Source organism: Bemisia tabaci, chromosome 8, assembly GCF_918797505.1.
Source record: "Bemisia tabaci chromosome 8, PGI_BMITA_v3".
In the NCBI taxonomy this organism is placed as follows: Eukaryota; Metazoa; Arthropoda; class Insecta; order Hemiptera; family Aleyrodidae; genus Bemisia; species Bemisia tabaci.
Genome location: NC_092800.1, coordinates 23352316 through 23368034, shown reverse-complemented (window position 1 = coordinate 23368034; position 15719 = coordinate 23352316). Strand labels below are relative to the sequence as shown.

The following is a 15719-nucleotide window of genomic DNA, read 5'->3' as shown; positions in this document are numbered from 1 at the left end:
TCTCACTAAGTTTGATCCTGGATTTTTAACAAGGTTGCAAATTTTCAATCCACAGATTTGGTCAACGTAACCCAAGGAAAAATGAACTAAAAATCATTAACCGAACGTATATGTGTTCCACTTCCCATATTAAAACACAATATCGGTTTCTTTTTCTTAAATTGTTTTTCGTGTTTTTGTGAGGGCGAAAAATGTTAACTTTCAGCGTATGCGACACGATGCTATGCTATAGTGATATAAGTACACCCGCTGATCTCAGTTGCAAATTTTCAATCCAAAGATTTGGTCAATGTCGCCAGATGAAAAATTACCCAAAAAATATTTACCACACGTTCAGATGAACACAAAATTTCGGTTACTAGGATGTCTAGCATCAGGAAAAACCGGAAAACCGGGAAATATCAGGAATTTTGGCCGATCAGGAAAAAAGCAGAAAAATATCAGGAAAATCGGAAAAATCAGACGTTTTATCAGGAATTTTTCTTACGCGAATCTCCTCAGCGAAGAAGTCCTACTACTTTTTGCCAACCGTCCCAGGAGCCGTCGCGCCGTCTTTGTTGAAAAATCAGGAAAATATCAGGAATTTTCAAAATTAAAAAATCAGGAATTTTTTTATAAAATATCAGGAAAAACCAGGAAAATATCAGGATTTTTCAAAATTAAAAAATACTAGACACCCTGGTTACTTTTTCTCAACGTGCACTCTCATAATTGGACGTATTAAATCAAAAGGAACTATTTATCAATTATTGTGACCTGGGCTCTGAGACCTATGAGTGCATATGCACGACAAGGCCCATGTCACAATATAGATGGTTCCTTTCGATTGAAGCACGTCTAATTAACAACTTCCAACGAGCATCAACAATAAATACCTAGACTTCTTTTTTTGAACTCATCACAGTGTCGCAGTCTCTGAACCTCAATGAAATCATCCCACAACCCTCCTAGCGTCTCATTGGCGGATTTGCGGTTCGAACACCGTCAGGTTGAATTTCCAATTGTTGATCATGCGTGGGATTCGATTAAAATATCAAATTACTTCAAGTTTTTTCGCACTCTATTCGCCTGTCGAGACGGATTAGCACTTTCGATTCCAATTTCGGAATCAGTTCGATGTTTCTGCGGATGTGGTGAACCATTTCTCAGCGGACTCGGAAAAACGTATTGACTTTTAAAGAGTTGTCGTCTTTTAAGGCGTAACATGTTGAAGATGATAACTGTATTTGTAAGATGATAAATTGACCGAAATTAATAACTATATAATCCTCCTAATCCTATAGAGTTACACATATCGAAATTTTGTAGATCCTCAACGATCAGTTGACGTATTTCTGTCAAACGGAACTAAGTATGTGCATTATGACGTGAGCCCTGTTATGAATGTATTCTTTTGGGTCTCAGGGCTCATGTCTTAATGCACATAGTTCTGTTTGATAGAAATACGTCCATTTCAAGCTGTTCTCTTTTCCTGATAAGTTGATTTTCTCAAAGCGAACCATCTGCATTCACGTTTCCTTCAAAACGCATGTTCCCTTCAAAATGTTCCCCTAACGACCGGCGAGAAGCGCAACATTGAATTTTTCTCGAGAAATCGATAAATTTTATTGGTATAACGATTGGACTATTTTTTGCATATAGGAACTACAAATCGTGGCTTAGTTCAGAAACAACGTATGTACCATTAGTTTCCCTATGCATATTAGTGTTATTACGGATAAGCCAGATATTCCTGTAACTGCAAAATGGAGTCCACCCATTTTTGGCCTCTGTGTAGCAGTATCCGGGCTTTCAAATCGTGTTTGTTTCACATGTAGAGTAGAACATGCATGTTTTTGTATTTCCCAATTAGGATTTTCAATCATCAGAAAAAGTTCACTTAATTTCTTAAAGTTTTTCATGTTAATCATAATTTTTTTTAAACGAAATCTCCCATTGGTTTTGATCTTTTACGTCTAGAGTTTACTTATTTTTTAACTGCTTTGGAGAGAGATTTGATAGGTATGACGCGGATTAGTAATACAATCCACAGAAAGTATCGATCATCGATTCGCCTTCATTTCACAACGTAGGCCAAACGATTTCCTCAGAGCTGTTATAGTGGTATCTTTTGTTTAATGAGCTCCGGGTCGGGTACGTATCAACTCGTGGAAGAAATTGATGTATTTATGCTAAAAGGAACCCACACAACCCCTGTAGGTTGCACAAAAACCCTACGCACATAGTTTCTTTTAGCATTAATACATTCAAATAGCATGAGCATTTTTGAAAGGAACCAAATTATATCCGAAGATCGAACTGGGATATCTTATACTTAGGTCAACGTTTTACCTACTCCTTCTTAAGACTCAATGTCAGATGAACTCAGAAATCAAGTTCAACGCCAACATTCAAAATATTTTTCCATAATTTGAATTTACGACAGGAGAAAATACCTATGAGACTAGTTAAGCTCAAAACTACGTACCCCTAACTAATTTTTCTCCAAAATTTGACTCGATTATTTTCCCTTCTATTTAATTTAATTTAATTTAAAAGGTAAGAAAATGCGGTCGCTTAATTGCTAGTCTCATTCGTAGTATCCGTTATTTCTGCATTGGCGATTCCAGCAAATTGACAAGATTGTTTTTACTCCATTTAAGCATATGGAAATGTATCGATTCTTGGAGGGGCCAGGTGCTCCGACAAGAATCGATTATTTGACATAGGTTTAAATGGAGGAAATCGTGTGTTGTCAAATTGCTGGATCCGCCCCTGAATTGCTGTGATTAAAGGTGTATAAACAATATAATCCACCAGGGGAATGTTGTTAGGCCGTTAATAATGTCGTCAGCCGCATTTTTGATGACACACGTCAAGCAGGCAACGTTCTATTTGTAATCAATCTAGACCTCCCTGTGTGAATCCTTGCTGAATAGAGCTGATGTAACGCACTTGATTTTAATGACAGTTAGTCTGACGCTAACCACTTCAAATTTTTTCTTTAAAAAAAGTCGTCTGGCGATTGATTAAACTTCAGTGAAATTAGACTGACGTCATTGTGATCAGTGTGAACTCAGACGTTGATTTAAATCAAGAGAGTGACGTACTCGCTTAGAGTAGTCTTTGCTCCGTATTGTATGACCAGCGTGTGAATTTGCTTCTTTCCCCAAAAAAATGTATCAGGGAAAAGGGCAGGATTTCCCTGCCTGTCTCTACTCCGACGTAAAATTGTAGTAGTCATAATCATGTCAAAATTTTCAAACATTTCTGCCATTTAAAAAAAAAATAAAATAAAAAAATAATAATAATAACAACAACTTTTTACGATGTTAACAACTTTTTTCGATTTTAACAACTTTTTTTTCGATTTTAACACCGTTTTACGATTTTAACACCTTTTTACAATTTCTACACTTTTTTTAAAAAAATGTTTATGAACCCTCAAATTTTAGCAATTTTAAAAGGCTCTAGCTTTGAAAGACTTGGCTACGGTCCATCTTTCAATGAGTTTATTTCCACAAACGTATTTTTGTGTGAAAAGTACTTAAAATATAATAATAATAAATTACTTACCAAAGCAAGCAAATGGGTTTTGAGGAGAAACGCCTTGTGCCTATTCACTGTAATAACGGACCAAAAAATTCCGAGTGGAAACAAATTATTTGTTCACGCACTGAACACTCTTCCTAATGTGAGTCATTTCCTGAGATCAGTTCATGCTCTCGCTGTAACATGATTAATTGGTGATGTGTTGAGCTATAAGTAGTATAAGTTTATATAGTAATCTGATCAACCCGACATTTATGGGTCATCGCCGGGCAAAGGAAATGCTTAGCAAGTCGCTTATCAGGTCATTTTTGGACGTGAGAAAAATGCAGGGTGTCTAATGATTCAGAAGACTCGGTGTCGCATCCATGCAACGTTCTAACTTTTTCATCCGTCCTTTTCTTACACATTTCTTCCATCTCTCTCTTAAATTCTCAGTTTTCAACTTTTCGAGCCTCACTCCGATTTTTACACCCTATCAGAACAACCATCTAATTCATCTAATTAATCTAATCAGTGTAACGACAAGCTGATGCAATGTGAACCGTTATTTGCTCATGCTCTTCCACGCCTAGTAAGGGCTGGAGAGATTTCTGTACACTTACTTCGATTCCTACCATCCTAACGTAAGCCTCGTGCTATATTCTTTTCGCTCAATCAAAGTCTAAGTCAAATCCTATTGTTAGTAGTTCTGAATAAAGCGTCCGGTATTATAACGAAGTTCGACTCATCTATTTGCTTAATTCTGCTCTCCCACAATTTAATATTTTTCGTGCGCGTTTACGTTGGGCTCTTAAACGTCTCAGTCCGTTTAACACCCTGTCCCAACGCCGAACGCGACACTCGGAAAAAGTACTAATTTTTTGAAGTGGGCCCAGAATTACTTAGAGAGTACCGATACGTGTTTCATTCGAAAAACTTGGCTAAAAATTCCGGCAGAAAGAAATGACGGGGAGCCGCGACAGACCAATTTTAATCCCCCCCCCCCCCCAACTGAAATTGTTAATCCCTCTCAAACCTAATTTTAAGAACTTTTAATAACACTTACGCAGCAAAGCTTATTTTAATATTTGAAAGTAAATAAATACCTCTAACTGCTTTGGCAAGGATATCTATAGACACTTTGCAGAGCCCTATGACTGAACTCTCAAACCACGTATAGCCTGTGTCACACTATCAAAATACTCCATCAAAATGTCGAGGTCAAGTGCTGTGATTGGTCCAAGTTAGAGTCCCTTTATACTGAGAGTCAAGACAATTCGGCTCATGGATGTCACAAACGGGAATAAAGATTACAGAAATTGAACGTTTTTTGTAATCTTTGATCGGCCCATTCTCAAATGCCTTTCTCCGTTCCTCCTCTCATTCCGTTTGTTCCTTGCCGAACTCGTAATTCCCTGGTCCATTCCAGATTATAATCTTTGCAATTGGTGAAAATGTAATCTTTATTCCCGTTTGTGACACTGTGGAGGCCTAAAATACGGGAACCAATCAGAAATGGATTCAAATTGTCTTGACTCTCAGTATAAAGGGACTCTAGTCCAAGTCATCGAATAAGCCAATCACAACACCTGACCTTGATATTTGAATGGTTATCTTTGATAGTGTGACACAGGCTTATCTCGGTTTGCGGCATTGCAGACCTGTCGTATTTTATTTTTTTAAACGGAAAACTACTCAATGACTATTTTTAAAAAAATGTCAAGGTTTTTCTTCTCTGTGCAAAGAAAATTTTATGAAAACTTCAAGGAATGATGTTGGTTTGTCCACCTGTAGAAAAATCCAACGCTAGCGGAGATTTTTAAACGCATCGCAAACGAGACACTTGGTTTGGAATTTTCACCGTCGATATGCTTCGTTTTGATTCTGAAAAGGAAAAACTACGCAGAATAACGTGTGCAGTGCAGAACTGAGAGCTGATGATGAGTTTCGCTCTAAGTTACGCCACGGAGGGTGTCGCGAAAAGTTGTATTTTGTTGATGAAATGAAAGGAAAGCGGAAGAAGAAATAAACTGTCATCTTGCGGCGTTGTCACCCTTGAAAAAAATGTCAATTTAGACCCACCCTCTCCATCGCAATGGGAACTCGCTAATGGGTTTGTGCGCCGGGGTTGATCGCACACCTAGCCGCCGATGAGGGTGAAAATAGAAAGGAGGGGAGGTAATCTTCACAAGAATAAAAAGCCCACCCGAAACATATGGTTCTGAAAACATTCTCTTTTTATGCATACACGTCGTCCCTCTGCGTGCTATATAATATTGTCGTTCTTTATTTATGTGTATTTGACCACATCAGAAAAGAAATCCGCGATAATGATAAAGGATAGAAACTATATTTAAAAAGTATTTTACGTTATTAAAAAATAATACATGTAGAGATCAGGGCCGGATTAAGGGGGTGGCCTCAGGGGCCGCGGCCCATGGCGGCAAATTTTGCAATTTTTTTAAATGTAGGTATTAAAAAAACGGATTCAGAACAACAAAAAAATTATCAATGAGAAAAGGGGACAAAATCTCTCTTTCCCTAGAGTATGGTAATTTCTAATTTTGTCGTTTTTCGGTGATAAAAGAGACAGCATCTTTAATTAGTCGAGTTAAGAGAGGAACTAAACATGCAATTTTGCCTGGAGCTCAACGCAGAGAGGAATGATGACGAGGACTTAAGATGAAAGGACAAGCCCTCGGCGCGGCGGTCGGCATGTAACACATATGAGCGCCTTCAAGATTGCATGAATACTTCACGCATTGCGTCAAACACAGTGCGGTCAGGAGCGGTTGGCGTGAAACGCATAGCGCCTACAAGACTGCAGGAATACTTCACGCATTGCGCCAAACACAGTGCGATCAACGCGGCGCAGCGGCGGAAGTTAGCATTATTAAACCACATTTATGTTTGTTCTTTCATAATTTTTTGTTTCATCTCTTATAAATGGAGGACCTTGTCCACACAGAGATAGGTTTACGGAACTTAACTTTCGCGCAAAGTTCCGTGAAATTTTACCAGTAGTGCTGACAGGGCTTTCGCAAAAAATGTATCCAACACGAGTAGGTAAACGCGTTATATGCACCCCTCTCCCTCCGGCACGTTCACTTGATGGTTTTTATTGATGTTTCAAAACGAATGAGAAGGGGGCGGCAAAATACAGGCGGCCCATGGGCGGCAAGTGAATAATACCCTGTAGAGATACCCTAACCAACAAGAAAAAATCTAGTCTCAAGATCTTGTTTCATAGAAACAAGTATTCATTTGTTTTAATTAACAAGTTGTATGTATCAATGATCCAAAAAAAGAAGAAAAAAACAGGACTGGCACCTCTGTTCACGGAGGCAAATTGCTTTTTAAGTCGGGTCGAATAATTTGATTTTGAGGTTTCGACGAAAAACTATCCAATGCTCCAAAGAGAGGATTGCGTTTATTTTGTTTCGGTGTTTATGCGCGGAGAGAAAAAAAATGTACAGCTGCTGCAAATAGAGCTCTTATTTTACTTTTTTGAACGAAAATATGTTCTCAGTTTTCCTTGATTACCTGCGAATTTTCCTCAATCATTCTCAAATATTCTCAGCGAATTCGAACAATATATCGATGTCCACAGTGCGAAATCACTTACTTACTTATCTCCGCTTGCGACGTTGTAGCTTTCCCGCCAAACCTCCTTTTTTTCTTCGGAAAACGAGCCAACATACTTTCTGGATTCTGGAAGACTCTCTTGATTTTCCTACTCTGTCAGCGGAATATTCCGTATTTCCAAGCCGCATGAAGTTGGCTTCTTTCCCTTCGAAAACATGAAATAGTAGCGGAAATTTTGAAACTCAGAAATTGAGATACGTCGTCTTGCACTTCGGCCATCGATCTTTTGATTAGTTTCCTTTTGTAAAAAAGAAAAAACTAGAAAAAGTAAAACATCATCGGAGATTTAGAAAGGCTGCAATGGGAGTAGGAATTTTTCGACCCAAACGAAGGACACTCATTATTGCCAGATAGTGCTGAAAAATCAGCACTTTTCTCCGTTTAAACCCATGTGAAGCAGGGATGCAAAATCTTCCAAACTTCTAAAACACGCGCCCCCCAGCCGGCTTTCCAAATTTCTCTTATCAGTTTTCCCCGAAATTCCCCACCGATCTCAAAAAAGATGACGTTTTTCTTCTGTTTTCCTTCGATTTTCGACTTCTAGTCCCTCAAAATATTCCGGCAAAATTTCATGAAAATTAGAATATTGAAATTTCAGATGAAATATTTCATGAAATTCTAGAAATTTATGAAAGATATTGAAAAATACCGGTGCCTTTTCAAGTTTTGCAAAATTAAAAAATCGTGACTTCCTTCTATCTTTGTGTGTTTGAGTGCGGTTGCATACCCTAGCCTCTGAAAAATATGAAATATTTCACAGCCTCGTGATAGAATAAGGTGTCTACAAGTCCGGAATTTCGGGAAATAGTACTGATTTTTTAAAGGCGGTCCGGAAGTACTGGAAAAGTGCGGAAATTCCGCAGAAAGGTCCGGAATTGTTTTAAATTTTTCGTCATTTTCGTCGCTATTTCAAATTTTTGAAATTTTTCGAATTTCGTCAAATGGAGGTACTGAAAAAGTACGGAATTTTTCTATTGGAGGAGGTACTGAATTTCTTGATAAGGTAGGTACTGAAAAAGTACTGTAAACGTTCTTATTTTCGATCAGCCTGTTTTAGTAGACTAGACACCCTGTGGAATATTTCACTGAAATTTCCAATCTTTCATTTCTTCCTTACGTTTCATGCCACTCTGTTCCCTCTCCCCACATTTTTGGGGCTTTTCCACATTTTCATGCGCCCGGGGCGGCTGCGTGATCGGGCATTTTCTGAATGCCTGAAGTCTCTAAATTTCATCGAAAAATTTGGCAACCCTGGGGCACATGGCCGACCGCGGAGATTAATCCCACCGGGCACGGCTCCAAAATCAGGAGGGATCCCCGGGTTCCATCCCTGCCCCGCCCCAACCCGCCCGCGCGGGGAGTGAGCCTTCGTCTCGTCTTCGTCTGCCGGGACTTCCGAGTCCCTGTCCCGTCCTCCCTTTTCCGACCGGGAAAATATCGATCCTCCAACCTTTGTCGCCGCACACACTTACAACGCAGCACGCGCCTCTCTCCGTCTCATTTTCCGGCGTAGCGGCAGCTCCACGCGGCTCGGCCGGCTTTACCGAAATCTACTCTAAAGCTCAGTAAAAGTTCGTCAGTTCGAGTCAATTCAGTAAAAGTTCGTCGGTCGAATTCAGTGTTCGAAACTCACCTTTGAATTTCAGGAGCCATGTGGCGTATCAAGCTCTATTTTTAGGGGCCATTGAAGTTTTTTAAGGGCCATATTGACTTTTCGTCTATAGGTATGTCACGGCGCATTTAGTGAAAAGTTAGACGCAAGATGTTTTAGTTGCAGAACTAGTAGCTGTAACTTGGGGGAAACTTCGAAAAATCACCAAACAGAAAAATTAGGATCTTTTTTTTTTTGGGGGGGGGGGGGGCAATTTTTAGGGGCCACGTTGGCGCAGAGCCTTCATTTTTTAGGCGCCATGCCCAATTTTTAGGCGCATTTGGCACGTACTGCTTCCATTTTGCAACAGATTTCAATGTGTCGATTTTATTAGTTTTTGCTAATCGATAAGCTGAAGCCATTGCAACACGAATCTATGACTTGCGCAACTGCGAACTGATTACGGAAACAGATAGACAAAGCAATAGACAAGGAAGGCGACGGGAAAATAGAGCAATCCTTTTGTTTGGAATGAGTGATTATTATTAACTAAGATGGAAAATAGTAGACTAACCAAAGGGTCTCTCGTGGGTTGCCGATAGATAATTAGTCTATGCTCATCTCCTTTGTCTATTGCGACAATCCGCCTCCACCAATAGGATCCCTCCATTTCCCTTCTGTCTCCTTCCTCTATCGCTCTTATCTATCAATTTCAATAATCAGCTCGCTGACCCATTTTTTGTCGCAGGCAGGATAGTCAAAAACCGATGATAATTCAAGTCTAGCTTTTGGTAAGGAATATACTGATCAATATTTTAAAGGATTTCATCGAAACTCATATCAAATAATGAATGGAATTGTAAATATTGATTAAAAATGACTAAATTAGACCTTTAAACTAAAATAGGTTATTTTGGCAAACATTATGTCTGGAAGAAGTTTTTCACAAAGGTTTGCGACATGGAGTTGCAAAGTCTCTGGACTGCGATCTTTGCCATGCATTTAAAGAGAGTTTTCTAAAAGCTGAATAGATTTACCCCCAAATGTCCTTGTACTCCGTGAAAGAAGCCACCGAAAAAACCCGCGGTTAATCCAATTCGCGGATAATCGAGTCCCTCCCCCAAATGTCTTTGTACTTCGTGAAAGGAGCCACCGAAAAACCCGCGGTTAATCCAATTCGCGGATAATCGAGTCCCTCCCCCAAATGTCTTTGTACTCCGTGAAAGGAGCCACCGAAAAAAACCGCGGTTAATCCAATTCGCGGATAATCGAGTCCCTCCTCCAAATGTCTTCGTACTCCGTGAAAGGAGCCACCGAAAAAAAACCGCGGTTAATCGAGATTAATTAATAAATTAATTTTTTAGAATAATTCAAATATTTGATTTGATTTTAAATTTTAAAGTCTAATACATTTTGATGGGAAATGTCCTAAACAAAATAAATGTTGTTATGGGTAAAATTTGGGTTTAATTAAATTCTACGGTATTTTTTCATTTTTATTTTATTCTGTTTTATGGTACAATTTTTCCTGCGAACATTCCCTATCGGCCAAATGAACACGCCGTGACCGTCGCGGGAACTCCTTTCGCAATGCAATACGATCCACAATGGGAGATGAACCCCTTCTCCCGGGGCCAATAAGAGCAAAACATTCAGTGGGAGGGGTGATTTCATACCAGTTAGCGGGAGGTTAAAGAAAAAGCTAATCAGATGATTCAAAGCGCCGCGGCCGGGGAGACTCCTACAACGGCTCCCGTTCAGGAGCATTCACCAGGTGGTTGCAAGTCGAAAGGGTTCCAGCCTCCCTCCCCCCTTCCGCGGCCTATTTAAGGGCCTCTCTCGTGTGAATGAGGCCCCGCGGATAATAGAAGTAAAACAAGGCCTCTTCAGAGCGCGCAAATTAAGAGGAATCAAAAGTGGACTACTTACTTCGTGAGCCCGAGCCCTTGTCGACCTAACTAGGATTATACAGGGTGTTCAAGGAAACTCTCCCCTGAACGGATCTCTTTCATGCAGTGCTCCAAATCCACGTCCGTTAAAATTTCCGGGATTTGGAACTTTTTTGTTCCGGGTTCTCCCACTCCATGATCGTCAAATGTTCCGGGATTCCTTTTAGATTTTTTCAAAAGTTCCGAGAAAGTTCCGGAAAATGCGAAAGGTCCGGAACATTTCGGGAATTTCAAAAGTTCAGGAAATTCTCAAAAGTTCCAAAATTCGGAACTAGTTTCGGGAAATAAGAGCCCTATTTGCATGTGTCAGGAATTTGCGATTTAAGTACTACTATCTATGTATAATTTCGCGAGAAACACGATGGTGCCACTGGTTTTCTCTGAAATCAACTCCAAAGCCCAAAAAAAGCTCTCGAAGTTGAGGTTGTAATGGAGGGATTGAAGGGGATGAATGGAATTTTTTTCCGACCTCACCATCGGTGATGAAATGTGTGACTGCACACGCTCCGGAGTGTAATTTTAGCGGTATGCGTGAGGCGTAAGTCGAAGCGACACTGTTTAAGGCGCTCTGAGCAACTATTTCGGCGCAGACGTATTGCACGGTATCAGGTGAAAATGAAGGCGCACTAACATATGTGAGTGGACTGATAACTGCAAATATATAACACAATTTATGCGTAAAAATAAATTGTCCTCCATCTTCAATTCCCATCCCAACAGCCAATGAACGTAAACTCTATTGATTAGTAGTAATTTTATTCGTATTTGAGAAGACTTTGTATTTATCCTACATTCACAAATCCGGGTTCTACAGTTTCCTCGAACAGAACACCCTGTATAAGCGCTCCCTCAAATGCGCGGGGTGCACGCTCACACTGACACACGCGAGTTCGTGTCTACATATACACACACACACACTTACCTACTGATGCGTTGTTCTCTCCCCACGTATTCATATTCCGAGGTCTTCTCATTTTTTTAAGCCACTCGCTCGGATTGCAAATTATTTCCATTGAGGTTTGTTTCCCCAGGTCAGTTTGTTGTAAATTCTGCGCTCCAGCCTAATTGGATGATCAAGAGCGGTAAATTGGCCCCGCAGTAGTATCCCGCAAGTTCTGCGGTATCTACATTTGCATTTTATAGAAATCGGGGCTCATTATTGAACTTTGATCCAGCCAGTTTAGCGCTCAACTCTTCAACCATTGCGGCATAAGGGAGGCGGTGCTTTTTCAAAGGATGTGAAAGGAGAGGGAAATACTGAGGAGCAAGATTTGTCGGTGCTCTGAATGGCGTAGTAGAGGCTCATTGTTTTATACCTTTATTTTGACCCTTTCCACTTTTTTGTTTTTTATTTATTCATTTATTTATTTTATTTTTTATTAATAATATCAAATTTTAAAACTAGGGATTGGTGAGCCGCAGACACCAGTCATCGAACCCAGTGCATTTTCAAAGTTATCGCAGATACGAATCAAATTAATATGATCAAACAACTGAACTGCCGTGCGAAGGAAGGACGCCGTATGAACATTAGAGAGTCGCCAAATTTCCTCTTGTAAAATGTTTAATTTTGAGGAAACTTATGAAAATTTTCTCTTGAAATTTTCTGATAATTTAGATCTGATGGCGAATAAAATTCTATGACAAATCGGAAGAAAAATATTCACAGATTTCCCTGAAAATTCATATTTTATCAAAGGAAATTTGGCAACGCCTGAAAGTTCATACGGCGTTTTTCCTTAGCACGGCAATGAACGCACCAACTACAGCTCCCAAGCCGCTCTCATTGTCTAATCGGGATTTTGAAGGCGAACTTGTCCGAAGAGGTACGAAATCAATCGGATCGAAACACCGTAAACGTGATGGATTCTGTTAACTTGGGACTTTTGCGGATTGTAAAAATTTCCAGAATGACGAGTTTCAGTCGGGTCAAAAATATCGATTCTCAGTTTCCGATGCTTAATGATCTCTGATTCATCTCCGGAGCTTGCAATAGTGCTTTCAAATATTTAACTGTTTTTTTCTTTTTCTTCCTAATTCGCGATTTATTGTTCTTTAACTGAAAAAGGGTCTCATGAAAATGACTTTGAAATTTTTGAACGTTCTCAGCACCAAAAAAAAACAAAATTAACTCGACTAAGTTATGATAGGCCACAGTATAGTCTCGAAGAAAAAAAAGATACAACAAAAATGTACCCAAAAACGGTTTGCAAGGGGTGAGTCTATGGTGCGCGTGGACTTAAAATCGCGAAAAATCCAAATCTTGGCTGATCCTAATTTATAGATATCGCAATTTGAAATTATCATATCGAATGCAAGTTTTCCATCGATTTTGATTGGCTTTTTTATTTATTTGTCCATTGAATTGGTGTTGCTCGGTTCACGTTTTTATTTTTCGTTCGATCCATTTCGGTGTAATATATACTCTCCCGTTATGTGCAGACTACTTATCATACTCTTTTTTTTAACTGAACAATTCGCCTTCTGTTGCGTCGGCAGCAATTGTTGTTATGAATACGTTGTGCGTGCTAATTTCAACTCTTTACATACTCGACTCTCTGAAGGCGTTTTATGTGCGCAAGTAGCGCAATCTGTCAGCGAACGAACGAAGTAGGGATTGAGCAATTCATTCAATCTCACTTCTGTTGTTCTCCAACAGAGTGCTCTACTTTCGCACATTAAACGCCTTCAAAGAGGTAAGTATGTAATGAGTTGCAATCAGCACGCACAACATATTCGTAACAACAATTGCTGCGGACGCACTTGAAGGCGAATTGAAAATAACCGTATAATACAACACGTTGAAGAACACTTTAGCTCTTAAATTCATATTGTTACCAATAGAAAGTTGTATTTTAGGGTCTTCTCATGGGGGATTCTCGAAAAACTTTCCAACATAAAGTAAGTTTAAATACGAAATAAAATCTACCGCACAACAAATTTTCAGTCTTAGCGGGAAGTTAAGGCTAAACTTCTCGCCAAGACTAAAGAATAGCACCACAATGCTCTTAAAGCCATTGAAAAATGCGACAAAAATGCACCCAAAAACGGGTTGCAGGGGCCGAATCTATGGTAGGTACTTGTAACGTTCCCAGTGCTTCAAAACTTTACTTTGGAGACTTCCACAACTTTGCTCCGACCGATGATCCCACAACATCATTTCTATCTATGAATTTGAAACTATCGTCTACAATGTAGGCATGTACATGTACTGGGCCGGATTAAGGGGGTGGCCACATGGGCCGCGGCCCATGGCGGCAAATCTAAGGGGCTGCAAAAATTTGCAATTTTTTTAAGTGTAGGTATATAAAAAAAATCGGATTTAGACACACACACACACACCCCACACACACAAAAAAAAAAAAAAAAAAAATACAAATACCAACGAGAAAAGGCGACAAAATCTCTCATTTACTGTGAGTAATTTCTAATTTTGTCGTCTTTTAGTGATACAAGACACAGTACCTTCAATTAGTCGAGTTAAGAGAGAAACCAAACACACAATTTGGCCTGGAACGGCGCGACTTAGAGAGAAATGATAACGAGGACTTGAGATGAAAAGGAGAAGCCCTCGGAGCGGAGGGGCGATCGGCATGTAACACATATTAGCGCCTACAAGATTGCACGAATACTTCTCGCATTGCATCAAACACAGTGCGGTCATTGCGGTCAGCGTGAAACGGATAGTGCCTACAAGACTGTGTGAATACTTCACGCATTGCGTCCAACACAGTGCGTTCAGCAGCGGTCGGCGTGAAACGCATAGCGCTTACAAGACTGTCTGAATATTTCACGCTTTGCGCCAAACATGGAAGGCCAGGTATACGAAACTTAACTTTCGCCCAAAGTTCCGTAAACTTTTGCTAGTAGTGTTGACAGGGCTTTCCCAAAAAATGTGTTCAACACGAGTAAATGCGTCTTATGCACCCCTCCCCCGCTGGCACGTTCACTTGATGGTTTTTATCGAGTTTCAAAACGAATGAGAAGGGGGCGGCAAAATACAGGCGGCACATGGGCGGCAAGTACCTAGGTGAATCCGGCCCTGGTCTACATGTCTTATCATGACGTGGATTTTTAATGATTCAGAGGAATTATTGGTAATATTTCACAATGCTTTACTTAACTCTGCAAGTCCTCAACATGTATTTAAAATTCCGGGGCTAAGATTTTTTGCTTTCAACTTTAAATCTTGGGTTTGTGATATAGTGCCTTCGCATCATAATCTTTTCAGATTTCATTGAAGTCTCACCAAGGTTGTATTTTTCTGTCCAGGTGCACAGCAGTTTTCCCGAAAGCATCCACTAGCATGTTGGCTCTCGACCATGTTGGTTGTCTTTGCTGGTGGTATGCTGGCAAATGGTCTCTTGGGCGAACCTATTCTGGCGCCCCTCAAAAACACTCAACAACTTACTGTCGCAACTGTTGTTTGGTAAGTTTTCTTCTCGTCGGATTGATAAATGGAGGTACTTTCAATGAGAAAAAATATTCTAAAAAATGATGTGAAGAGGAGATTTTAGAAAATTAGATTTTTGGACAGCGTTTTGCGGAAAGGAGCCAAACTACATCAGCTATTGTCAAATTTAATTGACCAATTTTATTTCTTACAAGAGAACGTTTGTGCGGATGCCTTTGAAAATTATGAAGAATTCGCTCCGTACTTTGCAGAAAATTCACTGAAATTTGCACAAAAAATCACACACCCGTTTTCATGTAAAGTATTAAACTGATCAGGACGCAATGCTTTCAATAATTGGAACATTATTTTCCAAAATACACTCTATTCATAAAAATTAAACTTGAGGAGTAATACACTGCTCCTAAATTTTTAAAAGTGGCAGCTATTTTTGCGTTACCGGAAAAAGTCGTTGAAAAATCTCGAGATGAGACCAAATTAGAACATGACTTAGGTAGGTAGGTATTCTAACTTTACCACACTTACCGGCCAAAGTACTTGTTTAGGTACTCAAAACATTATAAAAGAAACTCCTTTTTTGGCCATTTGATGTAGTTTAGTTGGACATACT

At 39.7% G+C, this 15719-nt stretch overlaps 2 protein-coding genes across 2 annotated transcripts in view; one reads left to right on the top strand and one right to left on the bottom strand.

Moving 5' to 3' along the window:
* The window catches only part of LOC109032544 (leukotriene A-4 hydrolase), a 32658-nt gene extending 28944 nt beyond the window's left edge, over positions 1-3714 (bottom strand). The window contains 1 exon segment of the mRNA XM_019044724.2: positions 3556-3714. The gene's annotated coding sequence lies outside the window, so the exon portion shown is untranslated.
* LOC109032546 (trimeric intracellular cation channel type 1B.1) overlaps positions 1-15719 on the top strand; it is a 37234-nt gene that overhangs the window by 14398 nt on the left and 7117 nt on the right. The window contains exon 3 of the mRNA XM_019044727.2: positions 14968-15124. Within this exon, the coding sequence (XP_018900272.1) occupies positions 14968-15124 (157 nt within the window). The remainder of the gene's footprint in view (positions 1-14967; positions 15125-15719) is intronic.